This window comes from Patella vulgata, chromosome 7 (genome assembly GCF_932274485.2).
Source record: "Patella vulgata chromosome 7, xgPatVulg1.2, whole genome shotgun sequence".
Taxonomy (NCBI): Eukaryota; Metazoa; Mollusca; class Gastropoda; family Patellidae; genus Patella; species Patella vulgata.
The window spans coordinates 34,907,754-34,927,009 of NC_065885.2; the positions used below are offsets into that span (position 1 = coordinate 34,907,754).

General features: G+C 32.4%; 1 protein-coding gene and 1 long non-coding RNA gene across 2 annotated transcripts in view; one reads left to right on the forward strand and one right to left on the reverse strand.

Moving 5' to 3' along the window:
- LOC126827475 (A disintegrin and metalloproteinase with thrombospondin motifs 9) overlaps window positions 1-19,256 on the reverse strand; it is a 106,677-nt gene that overhangs the window by 16,276 nt on the left and 71,145 nt on the right. The window contains exons 9-28 of the mRNA XM_050556832.2: window positions 18,155-18,310; window positions 17,484-17,649; window positions 16,991-17,095; window positions 16,590-16,738; window positions 16,403-16,466; window positions 15,947-16,061; window positions 15,444-15,580; window positions 11,898-12,015; window positions 11,585-11,680; window positions 11,039-11,205; window positions 10,201-10,327; window positions 9,826-9,952; window positions 9,173-9,380; window positions 8,070-8,234; window positions 7,242-7,406; window positions 6,532-6,750; window positions 6,067-6,234; window positions 5,099-5,323; window positions 4,527-4,685; window positions 3,681-3,860 (exon numbers count right to left, since the gene is read on the reverse strand). Coding sequence (XP_050412789.2) covers window positions 3,681-3,860; window positions 4,527-4,685; window positions 5,099-5,323; window positions 6,067-6,234; window positions 6,532-6,750; window positions 7,242-7,406; window positions 8,070-8,234; window positions 9,173-9,380; window positions 9,826-9,952; window positions 10,201-10,327; window positions 11,039-11,205; window positions 11,585-11,680; window positions 11,898-12,015; window positions 15,444-15,580; window positions 15,947-16,061; window positions 16,403-16,466; window positions 16,590-16,738; window positions 16,991-17,095; window positions 17,484-17,649; window positions 18,155-18,310 — 3,016 coding nt within the window. The remainder of the gene's footprint in view (window positions 1-3,680; window positions 3,861-4,526; window positions 4,686-5,098; window positions 5,324-6,066; window positions 6,235-6,531; window positions 6,751-7,241; window positions 7,407-8,069; window positions 8,235-9,172; window positions 9,381-9,825; window positions 9,953-10,200; window positions 10,328-11,038; window positions 11,206-11,584; window positions 11,681-11,897; window positions 12,016-15,443; window positions 15,581-15,946; window positions 16,062-16,402; window positions 16,467-16,589; window positions 16,739-16,990; window positions 17,096-17,483; window positions 17,650-18,154; window positions 18,311-19,256) is intronic.
- LOC126827480 (uncharacterized) lies at window positions 1,196-9,290 on the forward strand. Its single transcript, XR_007682714.2, has 4 exons — window positions 1,196-1,305; window positions 7,544-7,668; window positions 7,963-8,384; window positions 9,175-9,290. It is a non-coding gene; the product is annotated as an uncharacterized LOC126827480 (long non-coding RNA).

The window sequence follows — 19,256 nt, forward strand, 5'->3', positions numbered from 1 at the left end:
ATTAACATAAATAATATTTACTGACAGCTACAAACTCCACCTACTTTGGCAAACACACCAATGACAGTTCAACCACCTGTGAGGGGGTGTATACATCTCAAGGTAAGTTTGGTAACTATTGCAATAAGTTGAATTATTGAAGGAAGTACCCCAGGGATGTGTCTGGGCTGTCTCTTAAATAGTTTGTAATTAAATAAAGGGATAGAATTACATTTGGGAGCAAAGGTCATTCAGAAAATATTTTTAAAAACTGGCCAGAAGACAGAGATGCTTATTCCCATTCAAGGGGAAGGGAAGCAACTCTGTCTTCTAGCCATGCGAATCACAACCTGAGCTTATACAATGAGTATCTTACACAGAAATACAGCAAATTATCTTAATAACAATATTAAGGAAGCTATTTTATATAAGCTGATAAAGCTTGTTAACGTATAAATTATATAAATTTTGTAAATTTAAATGAATAAAATATTGTTTAAATAAATAATAACAATATTATACTTATATACTAGACCCTATATATATATATATATATAATACACTTTTATCTTTGGTATAAAATATATTAACAATAGATACATTTACATCATTATAATTATCATAATATATTCATAACTTTTAATAAAGAGAGATTCATATAAAATATTAATTAGTAATACCATCAAAATAAGAATAATTACACAATAAATTAAATCTTAATCAAAATTTACACCCTTATTAATGAGAAAATTCTTAATTTTTCTATGAAACAGTAGATACAATGGGCCACGGGGGAAAAAAATATATTAAATTTTGCTTTTAAATCTATAAAGTCACAAAAAAAAATAAATTAAAATTCAACTATTTGGACAAAAAAAGAGGTCATTTCAAATTCAAGCATTTTTTTTTTATTTATAAATGTTCTCAAATTTTATTACTGAGTTTCAAAATTTAGATGCCAAATTTACCATGAAACAGATGCTGTCATATCTAAACAATCACCACGGTTACATAATTATTAATAACCCATCATAAACAGTAACAGGATATCTATAAACATTTATTACTTCATATCCTTATAATTCAATTATTTTAGTTGATTTTCTTTCACACTTCATGTGTGAACTATTTTAATATTTGGAAAATTTGCTAGACATTTTGGCAAAACTTCAAAACTAAGGTGCAAACAAGTACACAAGGTCGTCTGAAAGCGCTGATAGAGGAATAATCAACCAGAAGTCTGTGTTCCAGACCACACTCTGACAGGTATTTAGAGCACTAGGTCAAATGGTTCCCAAGTCTCATCAGAATAGCACAGATTAACCAGTGAGTGGTATTTCATTATGTTTTACAAAAGACCTGATACTTGTGGCTATTAATTTCATTACATTCCTGTGGTTTGATAAATAGCTTATCTTTTTAAGGCTACTTGTGATTTCACCTTTCTTATTCAAGGTTGAAAGTGGAATTTTAAGTAAACCATTACCCTCACTAACTTAATGATGATAGCTTTACGTCAGTAGACTATTAACTCCAATTTCTACTAACATTTGAATTACATGTTGGGCAGCATATTAGTGGTCTAATGTGCATATGTAATACAACTGTCAAGTGTTTTATTTCATCATCACTTACAGCTGGAATTCACATGTTTGAGATTTTTCAGGTAGCCTTAAGCAGTGGAATTTCAAGAGCAAATTTTTAACAATTTTAAAATTTACAGATACCTATCAAGGTTTTATATAAACATGAGTTACGTAAAGCCATGGTCACATAGTTGTACTAATCATTGATGCCTGGAGGTTCGACATCATTCACAGCCAGCGAACCTATCACTTAGATTGTGGGCACTACAACTTTCATGTTCAAAGTGTTGGCATACAATTTAATTTCCAAAATGTCTGATATGATGTACCAGCCAGCCAAAATCCTTATTCTTTAAATTACCTAAGTGCCATTTACAAGACATGATTCTACTGAATTTGAATGATAGTTTGATTGTCTTTAACGAGATTATGATTAAATCATTGTTTAACCATTAATAAATACTTTAATTGGTATCAATATAATCGTAAAGAAAGATAGTACTAATTATAATTTAGAATAAATAATACTGGTAAGCAATATTCTAAAAAAAATATATGTTAATATGAAATTGAATATAAAATTTAAATATTCGGATGGAAAGAAATGCAAGTTGCGGAGACAAAATACTCCAATCTATGCCCTACTTAAATAAATGCCATTTTTAGTCAATTATTTTTTTTTTTTTACATAACATATATTTCATTTATCACAACAACATTTATCATTGACTAACATTGGACGGAAATACTGAATAAAACTATGGGTATTCTGAACTTTCCTTTGCTCCCGAATTTAGTAATCATGGGTCAAGAGAGTAAATAGTGTCTGGTCAGATCTTTTTTTTTTCCATAGTTTACACTGTTTTGTGCTTATTTGATTAAATTAAGTACTTTTATATAATGCTTTCAAATCTTGAAAAAGGAGAAAGTTAAAGCCGTTGATCATCATTCGCATTTTTCTGACAATTTAATTAAGAAATCCAAACCAAAATGTGAACAGTGGATAATCTAGATTCAATCAGATTAAAAAAGACTTAAAGGTGATGTTCATCTGCATAGGATACCAAATGTTGCCAAGTTTTCAATTCATCATTCATCAATACTGAATGGAATTGAACAATTTTGGACAGTTTTTACAATAGTCCCTCAAATGACGATCATCAACTATAACTGAACAACAATACTTCTTTATTTCTTTCAAATTGGATAAAATTATTCAAATTGCCAGGTTATGTACATATATTAAATACTCCCTGGTTTAAAATCAGCAAATAATTGCCAGGGAAATGGGGGATTCAATGGATTCGACATGTTTTATTGCCTGTTGTATGCAGTATATCTGGAGTTGTGGTAAAGGGCCTGTCGTCTTCGATAATGTTTATATGATGTTGATTGTCTACGTGATTGAGAGTTATAGGGCAAGACAGTGGTGCTAGATCTCTTCGAGTTATAAGTGGTTTGATATCTAGTTCGCTGGTCATTGGAGGAAGATTGTACTCTAGGTCGTGTTCTGTAGGAAAGAGGGCGCGAACGAGGAGAATTTGCATCATCCGAGGGAAGTCGTGTTTCATAACGTAAATCATCTGAAGAGATTTGTGTTTCAGAATGTAGATCGTCTGATTGGGATTGTGTTCGATAATGTGGATTATCTATGTGGGATCGTGTTTGAGGACGTAGATCTTCTGAAAGCGGTTGTGTTCTAGAATGTGAATCATCTAAGGCAGGTCGTGTTTGAGAACGTGGATAATCAGAATGACGTCGTGCCTGAGAACGTGGATAACCAGAGTGAGGTCGTGCTTGAGAACGTGGATAATCAGAGTGGAACCGTGCTTGAGAACGTGGATAATCAGAGTAAGGTTGTGATTGAGAACGTGGGCGGGGTCGTGATTGAGAACGTGGATAATCAGAGTGTGGTCGGTTTTGAGAACGTCGGCCATCTGAATAGAATCTGTTGTGCAAATGGGGAGTGTTTGAGGGATGTTGTGAACGCGAGCGAGAATAGGGATTGGGAGAGTTCGGACGGGGGTGAGAACGTGAATAAGGTTGTGGATCATCTGCATGAGGCTGTGATGGTGATCGGGTACGAGGTCTAGTTCTATAAGAAGAGTCTCTTACCACAGACCATTTGCCGACATGCCATCTATAAGAACCGCTACTACATGGTCCAATACACAGACGGGTATCTGCTGGCCGTTGTGTTATATCACAGTTAGAATTTGTTAATATCTGGCCTTGCTCTAACTGACATCGGACTGCTCGACTCTGTTCACCTTCTTTACCACATTCAGATGAACACTGAAATTAAATAAATGAATCTTAAATTAAAATCACATAAAACAGAGAGAATGAATACAAAGGTACGACCACAAAAATGTTAACTACATAAAGTTAATGAGAAGTGGTACAAGGTATTTAGAAGGAATAAGCATACCTTACCTTGTTCGCAACAGCTTTCCATTTACACAAAGATAAAAGAACGAAGCAGTTATGCTCTAGATGTCTATGTGAGATAGTTAAATCTAAGATGGTCAAATTGGATTAGGCTGAATTATTTTTGACAAATCTGACAACCCAGTACAACTTTAATTAAAATGTGTTTGTATGTATAAATTATATAGTAGTTTTCAAGAATTTTAAAAAATGCTCATAAAATACAGCGCTCAGATTTCAATATTAAAAAATTAGTGAGAGTAGAATTGTATGGATATGATATAATTGAAAATTGATTATATTTTTATTGTTTGGTCTTACGTTATTGGATCTTCTGTTATTGGGTCTTACGTTATTGCTTTTTACGTTATTTGGAACATATTATTAAATAAATCTATATGTATCTAAGTAAAATATTTTTCTCTGGAAGTTGATGATATTATTCAGAATTCCTTTTTAAAAATATTCTTGGATATAGGAAATCCATCAAACACTCAAAAATAAAGTCATAATTTATTTATGACAACATACCTTGGACCAATCTTCATACTGCCAAGCAGGACATTTAACTCCCTCACAATTCTGTATTTCATCTGGTCTTACTGTTTCATCACAATCTTCACTTGCTCCATTCTCATCTCTACATACAACCTGACGTCTTTGCCATCCAGTCTCACATGTTGCTGAACACTGTCATCAAACACAATTAAATATTAAAATATAAGCAAAGCACTGTTATAGTAGAAATGAATTAAAACAAAGTGGGATAATTTTGGCAGAAAGGAGGTATTTCTTTCTGCCTTTTCATTACGATTCCAAATATAGAGGGCGCTTTTATGTTGACTACCCTTTTGTATATGGCACCTTGGTTTTTCATAGTATCTGAAAACGAGGAGTAATGGGGTTTGACAACCAGGCAACAATAACTGATTAACATACAACCCCGCTAGTCACATACATTGATAACAGGCCTTCTGATCTACAGCAAGGCATTATACCACTTTGCTACCCAACCTGTCCCACAAAATGAACAGACACACTAATACATGTTATAGAAACGTGTGTATGGATTATTGCATCGTTAACAATAAATAAAATTTTACCGGGCTCCACGGTCCAACCCTCCAATGACTGGTTCCATCAACACGATTACTAGTTATAACAGCTATATCAAATTCTTCTTCCTTTAAACAATCACCACGGTTACAGTGTATTTCTTGTAATGGTTTACTGGACATATCACACTGATCATCAGCTGTCATCTGGTCAGCAAATAAAACACATTTCACTTGTCTCTTTCTAACACCTTCACCACACGTAACTGTACACTGAAATATAGAAAATTAATAAACATGTATTACTTGTACATTATAAGTCAGGAAGAAAATTAATAAACACATAAAATATGAATTACTTACAATTCAGAAAGAAAATTACAAGCATTGTCGTCTTTAGAGAAAATGGTTTAAAAACAGCAGCGGACAATGTTTCTCCAACATAATTTCAATATCAGTATATAATTGGCTAGGTAGTATGGGCTTGACAATTCAGATAACATAATTATTGTTGATGCCCCGGACAATAACTCGACATAAAACTGATGGGTGAATCTGAATTTTAATTGGATTATTATTAGCTGATAATTTCTGCAAGTTTGATAAAAATATTACTAAACCTATGGCCTGGGGAGCCATGACAGCCTTGACAAGGGCAGTAAATCTGTGGAAAAAACCTTTGCTCAACTTTGAATAAGTTTCTTTATTGGGGTTGCCAAGCAATACTGGCAAATTTTTTTTAAAAAATTCAAAAACTCTGACATGTACAATTTTTACAAGGCTTTATAGTGACCAGTACAGGAAAATTATCATGCGACTCTGAATTTCAATAGGCTTACTTCTTAGAACTAGCTGAAATTCCATGTGGGGTGCATAATAATGGAGTTTGTGAGTGGAATAGGAACATATTTTTATTACTTCTTTATACATTTCACACTAAAACCTGTGACATGGCTTCCAAGAAAAGATCCCAGACAAAACTGTTGGTGAAAAGAAGAAAATCAGCCACTACTTACATCAGTCCAATCTCCAAAACTCCAGTGACCACAAGGAGTCAAGAAACATTTTTCTCTACTGGCTGGTCTGGGTAAATGGCTACATCTCTCATTATCTATCTTTCTATTGTGATAATCCATACAACTAACATATCTATCTCGTGATCCAGTTCCACAACTTGATGAACACTGAAATAGACAATCATTGATTAAATCCTGTAATTCCTGGAGCCAGGATCATTTTTCAAATCCAAACAAGAACTCACTTGTATTAATTAAATCATCTTAATCATCTTGATTTATGATAAACCTGGAGCTTTTTTTTACCATAGACTAAAATATTCTAAAGTTGCATAGAGTTTAAATCCAAGTATAAAATTTCAGCTGTAAGCTAATAAAAAGGTTGCATCTTTAAAAATATCATATTTCAAGTTTCTATAATTAGGGTTACTATAATCTTTTAGAGAAGATCTAGTTTTATTGTACCTCTGTCCAACTACCAAATCTCCAGTAAGCTTGATCAGGATAAGATGATGTTGTTTCAACATCTGATAAAGATGGAGTTGTTTGACAGCTATCACGATAACATGGTTGTTGATCCACAGGTCGTTTACTGGCATCACAAATACTGTCTTCTTGTAATACATCCTGAAGACGACATTTAACAGCTCGTTCTTCGTGCCCTTTACCACATGTTACAGAACACTGAAACAAAAATTATACTTTATACATTTGTAATTTGACAATTAGGGGAGATAAAATGTCAAAAAGACAACACCACAGAAAATTGTCCATCAGACGTCACAATTACAACCACAATGACTATGATAACTTCAAAGTTTATGCACAAATTGTCCATAACAACATATGACATCATCATGTGAAATACATAAATCAGGGATAAAATATTCATTGTGATCGTCAATTGGACTGTTTTAAAATGCCTTGATTTTAAGTCATACCAATTGTGAAGATTTAAAAATAATGAATCTTCAAAACAATTCTTTTTCAGTAGTTTACATTTCTGTTTGGAGCAAAAGATACATGGGTACTGTGATTAGCTAAAAACAGCCTGCACAAATCATGTGGTCATGGAAATAGAATCTTGCATCTGTTTTTTTTTTTAATTTCTCGAAATTCCAACAAAATGTTGTATCTGAAATATACACTTAAAATAATACGAAAATAATATTTACTATTCCCCATCCGCCTATAAACCATTCTGGGCATTCACCCATATAACATTCTTTAGTTGGTGTTGGTTTCTTCATACGATCACATAATCTCTCATTAACCACCTCCCCACTTTTACTACACCATACTTTACGATGTCGTTTACCACTTCCACAAGTGACAGTACACTACAAATAATTAATTACTTTCTATATGAATAATAACATTAATAACATTTCAAAAGTTTGTCTAAAAGTTACTTTTTTTGTTCATTTTACAAGTTGGACTAAAATTCAGATATTTTTTTCGCTTTGTCTCATTTTAGGATCTTGTTTTTAAAGACATCATCCTTCAACATCTGACATTTTAATTACACAGCCATCAATTACAGGTCATATCCAAATTACCTGTGAAAACATATCTGATTCCCTAAACACAAGTATTGTGTGGGTAAGTTTTTTCTATTCATATTGCAAATTTTAATGTAACCCTCACTCCAGAACATCTACTGCCATCTTGTCCAATCTAGTGGTTGAATGTTCGCTTACTTACCTTCAATCTAAAATTTGATTTTTCTGATTCATAACAAATATTGTATTTTCTGACTAATTTAAGTTTTAGGATTGTAATAAATATAGATTATCAATAGCCAATGAACCATGGGTGTTATTTTTCTCATTTCAAACTGATAGTGTTTTAATTTTAATGTGTGTGTCCTTAATTAATATTATCGATATTTTTCAGATGTAAATGAACAGATTTTTAATTGATATTTGGATAGGACTGGTGAATATGCCGTCGGTTAAAGCTATATCCTATCTGAATATGAATATGGTACATATAAGACTTACCCCAGTATAAAGGTCAGTTTGCCAGCTAGCACATTCAGGATTAAAACAGACTTGAATAATTTTTTTATCTTTGATATGACATTCATTCTCAGGTAGATCTTTACCAGCTTCATCAACACATTTGGCTTGACGATATTGTTTACCTACACCACAACTAACAGAACACTGAAATAGATGAATGATCATTTAGCTTGTTCATTTACTAACCTGCATAAAGTCTAGCATAGGCCAGAGCTTGTGACTGGGTACAACTACGGTAGTTACAAGAAATTTGAACGGAGGCAACTCACGGCAACCAGTAGTTGCTAGAAACAGGTAGGTCTACTCAGTCTTTATACAACTGACTGGAAATTAATTTTTTTAGCAATTGCTAATGAGCTACTTTTCAGGATATAGTTGAGTCCATTTTCTTTGGACTGCCTAGTCATGTAAAACAATCATAATATATCATGTGATGGGATAAGCACTACACTCAGTTTGGCTGTGTCGGGGATGATCGTATTCACTCAGTTGCAAGATCGAGTTATGACAGTGTAATAAACATGTAATATTTATTCCATTTACTAACCATTACCACTAAACAATATGTACCTTCTCATTCCTTACGTTCAGCGCATAAAAACCAACTTGTATGTCCAGTACAGAAGTCAAAATTTGGTGAGAGAGCTTTTGCGTACGCAGCACCAAAAGAATGAAACAAATTGCCTCTGGAAGTCCAAAATAGTCCAAACTTGGCTGTTTTTTACCCAAACATTTGAACTATAATTATAATGCTTCACTTTCCATTTGTATATTGTAACTTGACTATTCCTTTGTATTCTTTTGTTTATTTGTATATACATGTATGTTTTTTATAATCATATCTACATTGTAAAAGCACCACAGAGCAGTCAGACTGATTGAATGTTCAGCGCTATAGAAAACGATTATTATTATTATTATTATTATCAATATTATAATTCTATTTTCATTCTAGTAGACATTACTTATATGTGAATTGTCAACTAAACATGAAGAACATAAAATCTTGTAAACAGCATGTATTGATAAATTATATTGTTATGATAAATAAATATTGTAAGTCTTAATATATTTTTACTTACAGGAGACCATAAAGTATATGACCAAGATGTTGGTAAACATTCACCATGACATTCAACATAAGCATTGGGTTTGGCACCAAGGTGACGACAATGTCGATCATCAATATCTGTAACTTCAGATGAGGTTTGTTTGACACAGTTGACAAATTGTCGTCTGAGAGCTGTTCCACATCTAACTGGACATTCCTCCTGATACGCTACTCGCCACCTGTAAATAACAAATGGATTATTTATCTTAAATACTATGTGGACATATCACTCCTGTGTCATTAGTTGTTAATCGGATGGATATTGCGAAATGTAGGAAAAATTATCACAATTCTTTTTAAACTATATAGATTAATTCATCACAAGTCAGCAAGGGCCTTCACTCTAGAAGGAATTAACAGAATTTGCTAAAATTACATAGATTTCTTCATCCCACTAAAAACTTGTTTAATTTTTAAAAAAAGATCAGAAATTAAACATAGTCTGTAGTACATTCACAAGAAATTATGTCTGATGGATAGACATGTACAACTGCACTTGTACATTTACATCTCCATGTTAGTCTTATAAAAACTAAGAGAAATACATTCAAGTGTTTATATATATGTTTAAAAGACTGCACATGTTCTTATTAGGTTGAATATGGTAACATAAATTGTACTTACTCGACTTGACAATTAGTATTACATCTTTCTATAATACGTTCTGGTCTAGGTTTACCACGACATCTTTTCTTGGATACATTTAATCCATCATCTTCTCTAATACATACTATCTTTCTCTTACGAGTTCCTGATTTAACAAAAAATAATTCTTATGTAATCTCTACAGAGTTCCGTTACATCTATACTTCTGGGATCTGTCTTAAGATTTAAACTGAACATATTAACTTTTAAAACTGGTACAGACCTACCATTTATTATTGAATTAATGCAATACGCTTTAAGTAACAGGTGCTCATAGGTTCACCATGAAAGAGAAGAGCATTTAGCCCCTTCTTGTGCCAGATTGAAATAAACAAAGAACATCATACAACAAACCTCGACAAATACGACTACATTTCCTCCATTGACCACCATTACTCCATTTATACTGGACATTAGGGCCTACCGAGATCTTGTATGTGTAGGTTATATTTGGGGGGTAAAGTTTACCAACAGACAGAACCTGAAATCATAATTATTTATAAATTTAAAAACACCCAAAATGGATCCTGTTACCAAATGTAGCTGGATGACTGAAATAGGAAATGAGAGATTTGCCATATGTAACAGGTTTTTTAGACTTTTATTTAGTTATTCAAGAAGTTCAGATTGCTAAACATTATTGTTGTACTTCTGTATCTGAATATGTGTATGCAATCTTACATTGTTCACAAAAATATTGCCTGATGCAGCTTAAGAAAATATTTTCTGTGAAAATAGTGTGTCAAGGGGGATAACTCTAGATAAGAGGCTGCACTATTACTTGATTTTATTGTCCTCAAATATTAGATATGAAGTCACAGAAGTAACTGTTTGTCTTGGTGCAATCTGGATTTGGATATGAGGCTATGGAACACCAGATTATCATGTACTGCTATTTAATCAATTACACACCTATATCTAAATCTAACTGACTAAATAATCATTGCATATTCCACATTGTTCAAATTTAATCCTGATTCACTCCAAAAGAAACACACACTCAGTCCGGTTAATATTATATACTAACCACAGTACCTGTGTTTTCAGGATTAGCAAAACTGTGACAAAACTCAATAATGTGTCACTTGATAGCAATTCTGTCAATTTAGAATAACAATCGAGAAACCCCTAAGAACAAAAGAATATCAATGTACAGAATCACTCAATATAAGTTTAAAAACTACAAACTTACAAAAACAGTGATAACTTCACCAATCATTCTAGTAGAGTTGATACGTTCAACATGAGCACTTGATCCACTGTATTCAAGTACACCATTTTGAACCTTGATACTAAACTTTTCTGTTCTAACCACAAAGCCTCCATTCAGAATATAATCACCACCAGCCGAACTTATAGCTGTAATAGAAATAGTTTTTAATTACGTTTTAAAAGATCTCTAGTGGGTTATTTTATTTTTAAAATGATAGGCAAACTCTAATGGGATCATTTTATTTTTAAAATGATTGGCAGAAACTAAATGAAAAATTTTATTTTTAAAATGAAAGACAAATTCTTAAATGCATTATTTTTTTTCTATAATGGTATGCTAATCATATTTTTCAAACCAATTTTTCTAAGATATTTTTACAGAAATGGCTTTTAATGATGGATATCAACAACCATTAAATTTCTTTTAGATAGTCCTTTGCACAGGGGGAATGAGATTAAAATTATGTTGAAAGTATTTCCTTGGAAGTCTCAGAATTACTGACATGATAAAAACACTAATACTTACAAAGATAGTTGTCATCATCTTTAGAATTCTGATAACCAATCTGTCTAATATCAATATCTGTTGCTCCACTAGGTATTGTAATAACACGATTATAACCTGGAAAAAAATATGCTTGAGCAATAATTATTCAAAATTATCAAAAAATATTCGATTCCAGGGATGGCAGAGAAATTTCTGGAGTGGTTCCCCTTGTCTGTGGTGCAGGACGAAGGGCCCAGCAAGGGACAGCGTCCAGTCGTACAAAAAAATGTGCAGTAAAGTAAGATGTTGAAAACTCATTTCAAATGTTTGACCAAGTCAATAAAATACTTACCATAGATAGCATTGTTAAAAGTTCCTCTAATGGTTTTACATGAAGAATTATCACCCCCACAAACGCCACAATTATCTCTTTTCATACGAGAACCTAAACGATTATCACATCCTGAAGCCTAAAAATACAAAGATAAATTCTTGGTTGAGAATGTTCACTCTCTTTTAATAGAGACTTACAAAATTAAAAGAACAAGACAGAAAATGGTTGAGTATTATCATGGGATTACCTTAAATGTTATAACTAAATCCAACATTCTAATACATGTTATTAGGGTTTCACACTGCGTAGCTTGTGTGAAACACTATTGTTTCTGTTAAGATTATTCTTATTCTTATTATTATTTTTTTTTTTCCAATTTGATTGTATCTCAGAAACTACATGTCGGATCGATACGATTTCTTCGGTTTTATTAGGAAAGTGGGTGTGACTTAGAGATTAAAGCTATTTTGGGCATTCTGTGACAATGCGAAATGTCCGAAATCACCGAAGTTGTCGTTTTTTTTAAAAAATGCCGTAGTATTAACAATAATCATCGAATTTTAACATATGATGCATTTTGACATAGCCGGAGACCAGGCACATAGCTGTGCTACTTTTGATTTTTGATTGTCGACGAATCTTCGTAGATATTAAGCGCCAAATTTCGAAAATTTAAAATTTTACAAAAAAACTTTTTTATTTATGAATATTTTTATATGGCATTTTAACCAGGGTTGAAGAGTTATCCAATTTGACTAAAAATGTCAACATTTTTTGTGTCCGTAAATTTCCCTGGACGCCATTGGCTAATTCAGTTTTTCAGTCCTAGATTAATTATTTATTATTCGATTTGTACAAAAGAAAGTTCATATGCTGCGTGGTCCAAAATGTCATTTTTTTGTTATCGGTAAAGATTCGTGTCGGCACCGGAAGTGAAGTAAAATCAGCAAAAACTACAATTTTGACAGATTTTGACAGTTCGGTACAACTTTTTGAAAGCAAATATTATTTTTTCAAAATTTCATATTACCAAAAATATACGCCATGCAAAGGTGCACAAATCATCGGACTCAGTTTTTTAAATTTCGATTTCGTTTTCCGGCTATTTCAATTAAAAGGTGAAAAAAGGTGTAAAATTAAGCTATTTACAACCCATCCACCATCTTCATATTTCAAAATATTTCATCGTAACTTTCATAACCTCGTAGCAATAACCCATACAAAGAGAATATATGTCAAAATTAGTTTGTAATATCAGCAGTTGTCGAGAAATAGGCAATTTTGCATGAGTCACATTTCGTGCTATTTTACCTGTACAATTTTCTTTCACCATTTGATGCCAAATGCCACATTTGACTAGATTAAATCATTTTAACACATTTACTGTCACCAGAAGTGAGGTCATTTGGGCAAAAACTGAATTTTATCCTTCAAAACCGATATTTTTTTCAAATGAGTCGTATATGTTATTTGTTTAAAAGTATGATATTTAATTTCAATCAACAAATAGAATGAACCCATACGACCATATAGATACCACAAAATGGGTTTTAACTTGTAAGGTTTCAGAGAAATAGATGATTTTCTACTAGTCACGTTTCAAGGTTTTTGGTCTATAACAGTGTCAAATATTATTTGATTTTCATAAAATTTTCACCATGTGATGCCTTATGCCATTTCTGATTTCATAAAACTAATTTAACATTTTCATTCTCACCGGAAGTAATGTCATTTTAGCAAAAACTGTATTTTTAGCCTTCAAAACAAATATTTTTTTGAAGTGAGTTATATTTAGTATTCGTTTACCATTATGATATTTCATTTCAATGGAAATATAGATTGGATTAATACGATCATAAATATGTCAAAAAATAGCTTCTAACATCTTCTTTTGCAAATAAATAACCAATTTCGTCAGGATCACTTTTTAAGACTTTTCGTATTTTTATTATTACAGTTTATGGGTTCTAAATTAATTATATATTGCCTGATTTGTATAAAACAAAAGCTCATACTCCTTGGTGCAAATTCTCAACTTGTTTCTACCTATAAAGTTTTCTGTCGGCACCGGAAGTGACGTAATTTTGCCTAAAATTTAAATTTTGACGGGTCGGGAGGTCTTTTCCTAAGGAAAAATCTTGATTTCTACAAATCTTATCAATGAAGATGAATCCTCCTACTACAGGCACAAAATATGTCAGGCTTAGTTTTTTGGGTTTTTATTATATCAGTTTTGTATTTGCGCCATTTGGATTTAAGCATGAAAAAAGGAGTAAAAATCAGCTATTTACAACCCATTCATCGTCTTCATATTTCAAATTATTTCTACGCAACTTTCATAATTTTGTAGCATTAATCCATACGAGGACAATGTATGTCAAAATTAGATTGTAATATGCGCAGTTGCAAAGAAATAGGCAATTTTGCATTCGTCACTTTTCACGTTATTTTGCATGTAAAAGAGTCAATTATCGTTCGATTTTCAATTTTTGTTACCATGTGATGCCTCATGCCACCTTTGACTAGGTCAATCCAATTTAACATTTTCACTGTCACTGAAAATGACGACATTTGGGCAAAACCCATACGACCATACGGATATCACAAAATGGTTTCTAATTTGTTTGGTTGCAGAGATATAGGTTTTGGTCTATAAAAGTGTCAATTATTATTCGATTATCATAAAATTTTCACCATGTGAGGCCTTATGCCGTTTATATTTTCATAGCATTAATGTACAAATTTTATTATCACCGGAAGTAATGTAATTTTGGCAAAAACTGTATTATTAGCCTTCAAATTGTTTTGAAGTGAGTTATATTTATCATTCGTTTAACATAATGATATTTGATTCCAATGGACATATAGATTGGATCAATACGATCATATAGATGTCCAAAAATTGCTCCTAGCGTCTTCCCTTGTTGAGAAATTTCCCATTAAAAAGTCAGCTAACTTAGCAGTAAGTTAGTAACAAATTTTGTAAGGGTCACTTTTTTGACATATGTAACACATGGTAACAAATGTATAAATGAAATTAATATTGCTGGGTAACTGGCACCGGAAGTGACATAAGTTCAAGGGTAATGTGGCACCGGTGAAACCCGTCATTACTGCATCGCAGTTCTAGTTTTAATATAAGTTCTGTATATCAAGGAAATATTATCCCACTACATTATTTCAGGTTTTTCTCCTTTCATAAATATTACAAAGCTCAGATATGTTTATGGTTGTGAAAATATATAACACAGAAATAAACCAGTTATTTCTAATTAATAGCATGGATTAGTAAGCTAGTCAAAGGAATCGTAAATTGCATTTAAACTTATGGACAATTAATCTATACAAACAGAGCAAACGAAAGAAACAACTTCAACACCCACAACAATATCCCTTTTTGGTCGACAATCTAAATAATATATTTTTTTATGGGCATCCATTCTTGACAGTTTTATCAACTTAATAATTAACAATTCAAGTAAAACGAGTCTATACAATATTAAGATTATGTAATAATAATAATATGTAATTTGTAGAAACCGTTAAATAATATAATAAACTTACTCGACATTTTCCATTTACACAGATATCATCTTCATTAGCTTGACATTTAGTTCCGTCTATAACTTTATCAGCTAGTTGATAATAGGCACTACCTTGATCAGTTCGACAGAATAATTTACATGCATCCTTCATTTGTACTGTAATAAACCCAAAATAATAATATGAGATGATACAATAAAAAACATTTGTATTAATATGATAACTTAGATTGGCACTGAATATATGGAAAATGATATGACTTTAAAAGCCCCGTATTACCCTCTTCTGCAAAATAAACCACAGTCTTTTTTCCAGTGCAGGATTTACCATGGTGCAATAGGTATAATTGAATCAGGGCCCACAGTAAAGGATTCCTGGCAATGTAAAATCCACATGACAAGCTCTGCAGAAAAGTGTATTGTAATAACAAAGGGTAAAATATATCTAAGATTTTAATCCTTTCAACAATTTGCAAGGTTATCAGACAGTTTCTCAATAAATAAAGTCATCCATCAAATACTGACCTCCAGAATATTTTGGCACCCATTTTGCATTGGCAGGTAAACCATTAATGTGGATTTTCTTACTGGCATTATTACATTGATCTTCACGAAAATCAGTTTTTGATGGTGGACATGGCTGAAAACAGATTATACATTAATTTACATTGGTAAGATAAAGCAAGGTAACATTGATACATCACGCATCTTTATCAAAATCATGAAATTAATCTGGTTTAATGTCCTACTTTTCTGTTTGATCCGAGCTAATGAAGACAGGCATTTTCAAGAGACAAACATTTTCAGTTAGAGATGAGTGTTTATGAATATTACTAGATCTAAATATACCGCAATACTCTTTTTTCATTTAATGCCATATGTTTTACACAAATATTTTTTCGTCAAAAGTAAAATGTCCATAGTAACAAAAAGTTTGGACAATTATATATATTTGAGATAGAAAAAAAGTGGTTATCTTACTTTGGTATTGCAGGATTTATATTTTTTTCGTTTCCCAAGACAATATTTCCCTAAATTGGAAGGTCTGAAAATAAAGAAAATCAACAAATTCTATAAAGAATGTAAATGGGTTATTTCAGTAATTAAATTCCAGAAAATGAAATCAATCTTTTGATATAAAATGAAAAATATATTTATTTCCACTTACTCTGGATTATTGCAATGTCTGATTTTATCTTTGACACCGCCACCACATGTTCTAGAGCATGGCCCATACTTTTCCCAATCTCCCCACTCTCCATCAATCGGCGGTCCATTGTGTTGTGTCATATTTACACACTTTCCAGATTTACACCACTGCAAAATATACAAATAATATATGTGAAATAAAGGGTCTAAACCGTTGTTCCAGTTAAAAATAAAATAGTCATGGGTGTTGTGCAGGAAGCAGGGTATAAGTACTTTTGTTTAGACCATCTCATACCATTTCTGACTGAGGACTTGACATATCTAAATTAAGACTTGATTTTTTTTCTTGTTTATTTATTTTTTTTAAAAAAGCAAATATTGAAACATGAATTCATGTCATTGATAAATTTCCAGAATTACCATGCGTCTGCCACAAGTTGTACCATCTGCCCAGGGCATGTGTTGTGTTCTACATCCAGAAGAAGAATCAGTTTTATTGGTACACCACAGACGTTCACAACTTCCCTGTAAATATTAAAACATACCCCTTTAATCAAGTACGTTTTTAGCTGGGTATATTTACCAAAATAAATTCAAGGCTGTTCACTCAAATAAGAGAGGTTTGAAAAACTTGATCATCAAGTAGCTTCATACCATTAGTTAAGATAAGTTATTCTTAGGATTAATCTGTCATTGAAAACAATTTTGATTGTTAAGCATTTTATTGTCTTATTATTTTGCTTGATTGAACTCGGTAGACTGATGAAAAAAAAATTGTGCAAAACTTCTATCTAATGTAATTAATGATTGAAACTGTTTCAAAAAAATGTCTTCTTCCCTGACTTGAATTATATTTTACAAAAAAACAAATAATCATGAAATTTATTTGCAATAAAATGATTATGATACCTACCATTGTCATGTACCAAGGGCAGATGGTATATTCCTGGCCAAACACTAGCTCACACTGACGTTCCACGGTATACAGTTGACCAGGTGCCTTCAAGTGACTGTCATCTACCATCTCAACATATTTACGAACTTTGGGTCGATCTAAAAGACATTCCGCAAGACCTGCACTGCACAAGAGGGGAAAAGAAATATCTTTATTGGTCATAGAAAATTTCAAGTTACCATAGCATACAAACCATCATTTTTCAAAAGTTCATGATAATTTTACAAATCACATATTGGATGATTATCACATAATCTATAAAAGCATAATTTTTGTGCTACGTTGATTTCACCTTGCACTATTCTACTAGAAACCAATTACAGCTAGCTAGACAGGAACGGAGGGCTAAAAAGTTTTATTCAAAGACATCCATCCAGAAAGAATATTGAACTGCGACTATGGTGAGAGATCTCAGCAGCTCTTTGTTTTCCCATTTGTTGATTATTTAATTTTTCTAATTTGTTCTAATGTGTTACTTAATACAGGGCATTATTCATTTCATTGGATGTTGTTAACTAGCCAATTAGTCCATCTTCTAATTATAGGCTTAATCATAGTGAAAAATAAACATTGTTCAAAAGACAGCAGTATAATGAAATCTATTTATGAAGAAAAATTAATAGACCTACTCAATGTATTCTGTTAATAGTTTGGCGCTGCAATACGACCAATCCCAGGGACTAGAGTTGAAATCTAAAGTTGGTGCCATCACATGATATTTCCTGCCAAGTCGACGTCTTTTGAAACCTTTACATTGTATGTCGTCATCATGAGGTAGATTAAATCTGAAAATATACAAATATAAACATTTGCAAAAAAAAACAAAACTAACACAGTTGTATGGGACAACAATCACTGGTTTATTATACACTATCATGACGTTTCGATAAGTATTCTCTTATCGTTATCAAGCACAATGACATTTAGTAAACTTGAGGGTCTATATATATTGTACAATCTGTAGAAGTAACTATTGGAAATTTACTAATTTACATGATGCTTATCAATTTCTTACAGACTGGATGATAACTTTTGTTGCTGGAGCCTTCACAACTCCTGAAGAAATTAACGAAAATTGCTGAAATTCAATAGGATTCTTCGTTTCACTAATCTAAATGATTCATATAAATTTCATGCAGATCAGATGATAACTTTTGTCATTGGAGCGTTCACAACTCAAGAAGAAATTAACAGAAATTGCTGAAATTCAATAGGATTCTTTGTTTCACTAATTTAAATGATGCGTATAATTTTCATACAGATCAGATGATAACTTTCATCATCATAGGCGTACGGGCCCGATGACAGCTAGGGGGGCAGAACGCAATATGCCAGAAAATTTCGGGTTTACAGAGAGCGCCGGTCTTCCTTGAGAGGCGAAGAGAGCGGAGCTTACCTTGCCCCCCCCCCCCCCTTCAGGTGGCTGACTCGAATTCCAATCTATCGTTTACAGTCCACGAAGACGGGACCGTTGGGAGAAAATTTTGAAAATTTAACTGCCACAAACGCGTTTTCCTGCTATTCCAGCCTGTGAATACAGCAACTTCAATTTGGTCCAATATAGCTGGCTGACCCAAATTCCAAACAACCAATCAATCGTCGCTGGGTACGGGGGTATATCGTCCTGGAGAAAATTTTGAAAATTTAACCACCGCAAATGCGTTTTCTGCTATTCTAGCACGTGTAAACTCCAAAAGTATCCAATGGCATTCAATTAAAAGAAAAGTAAAA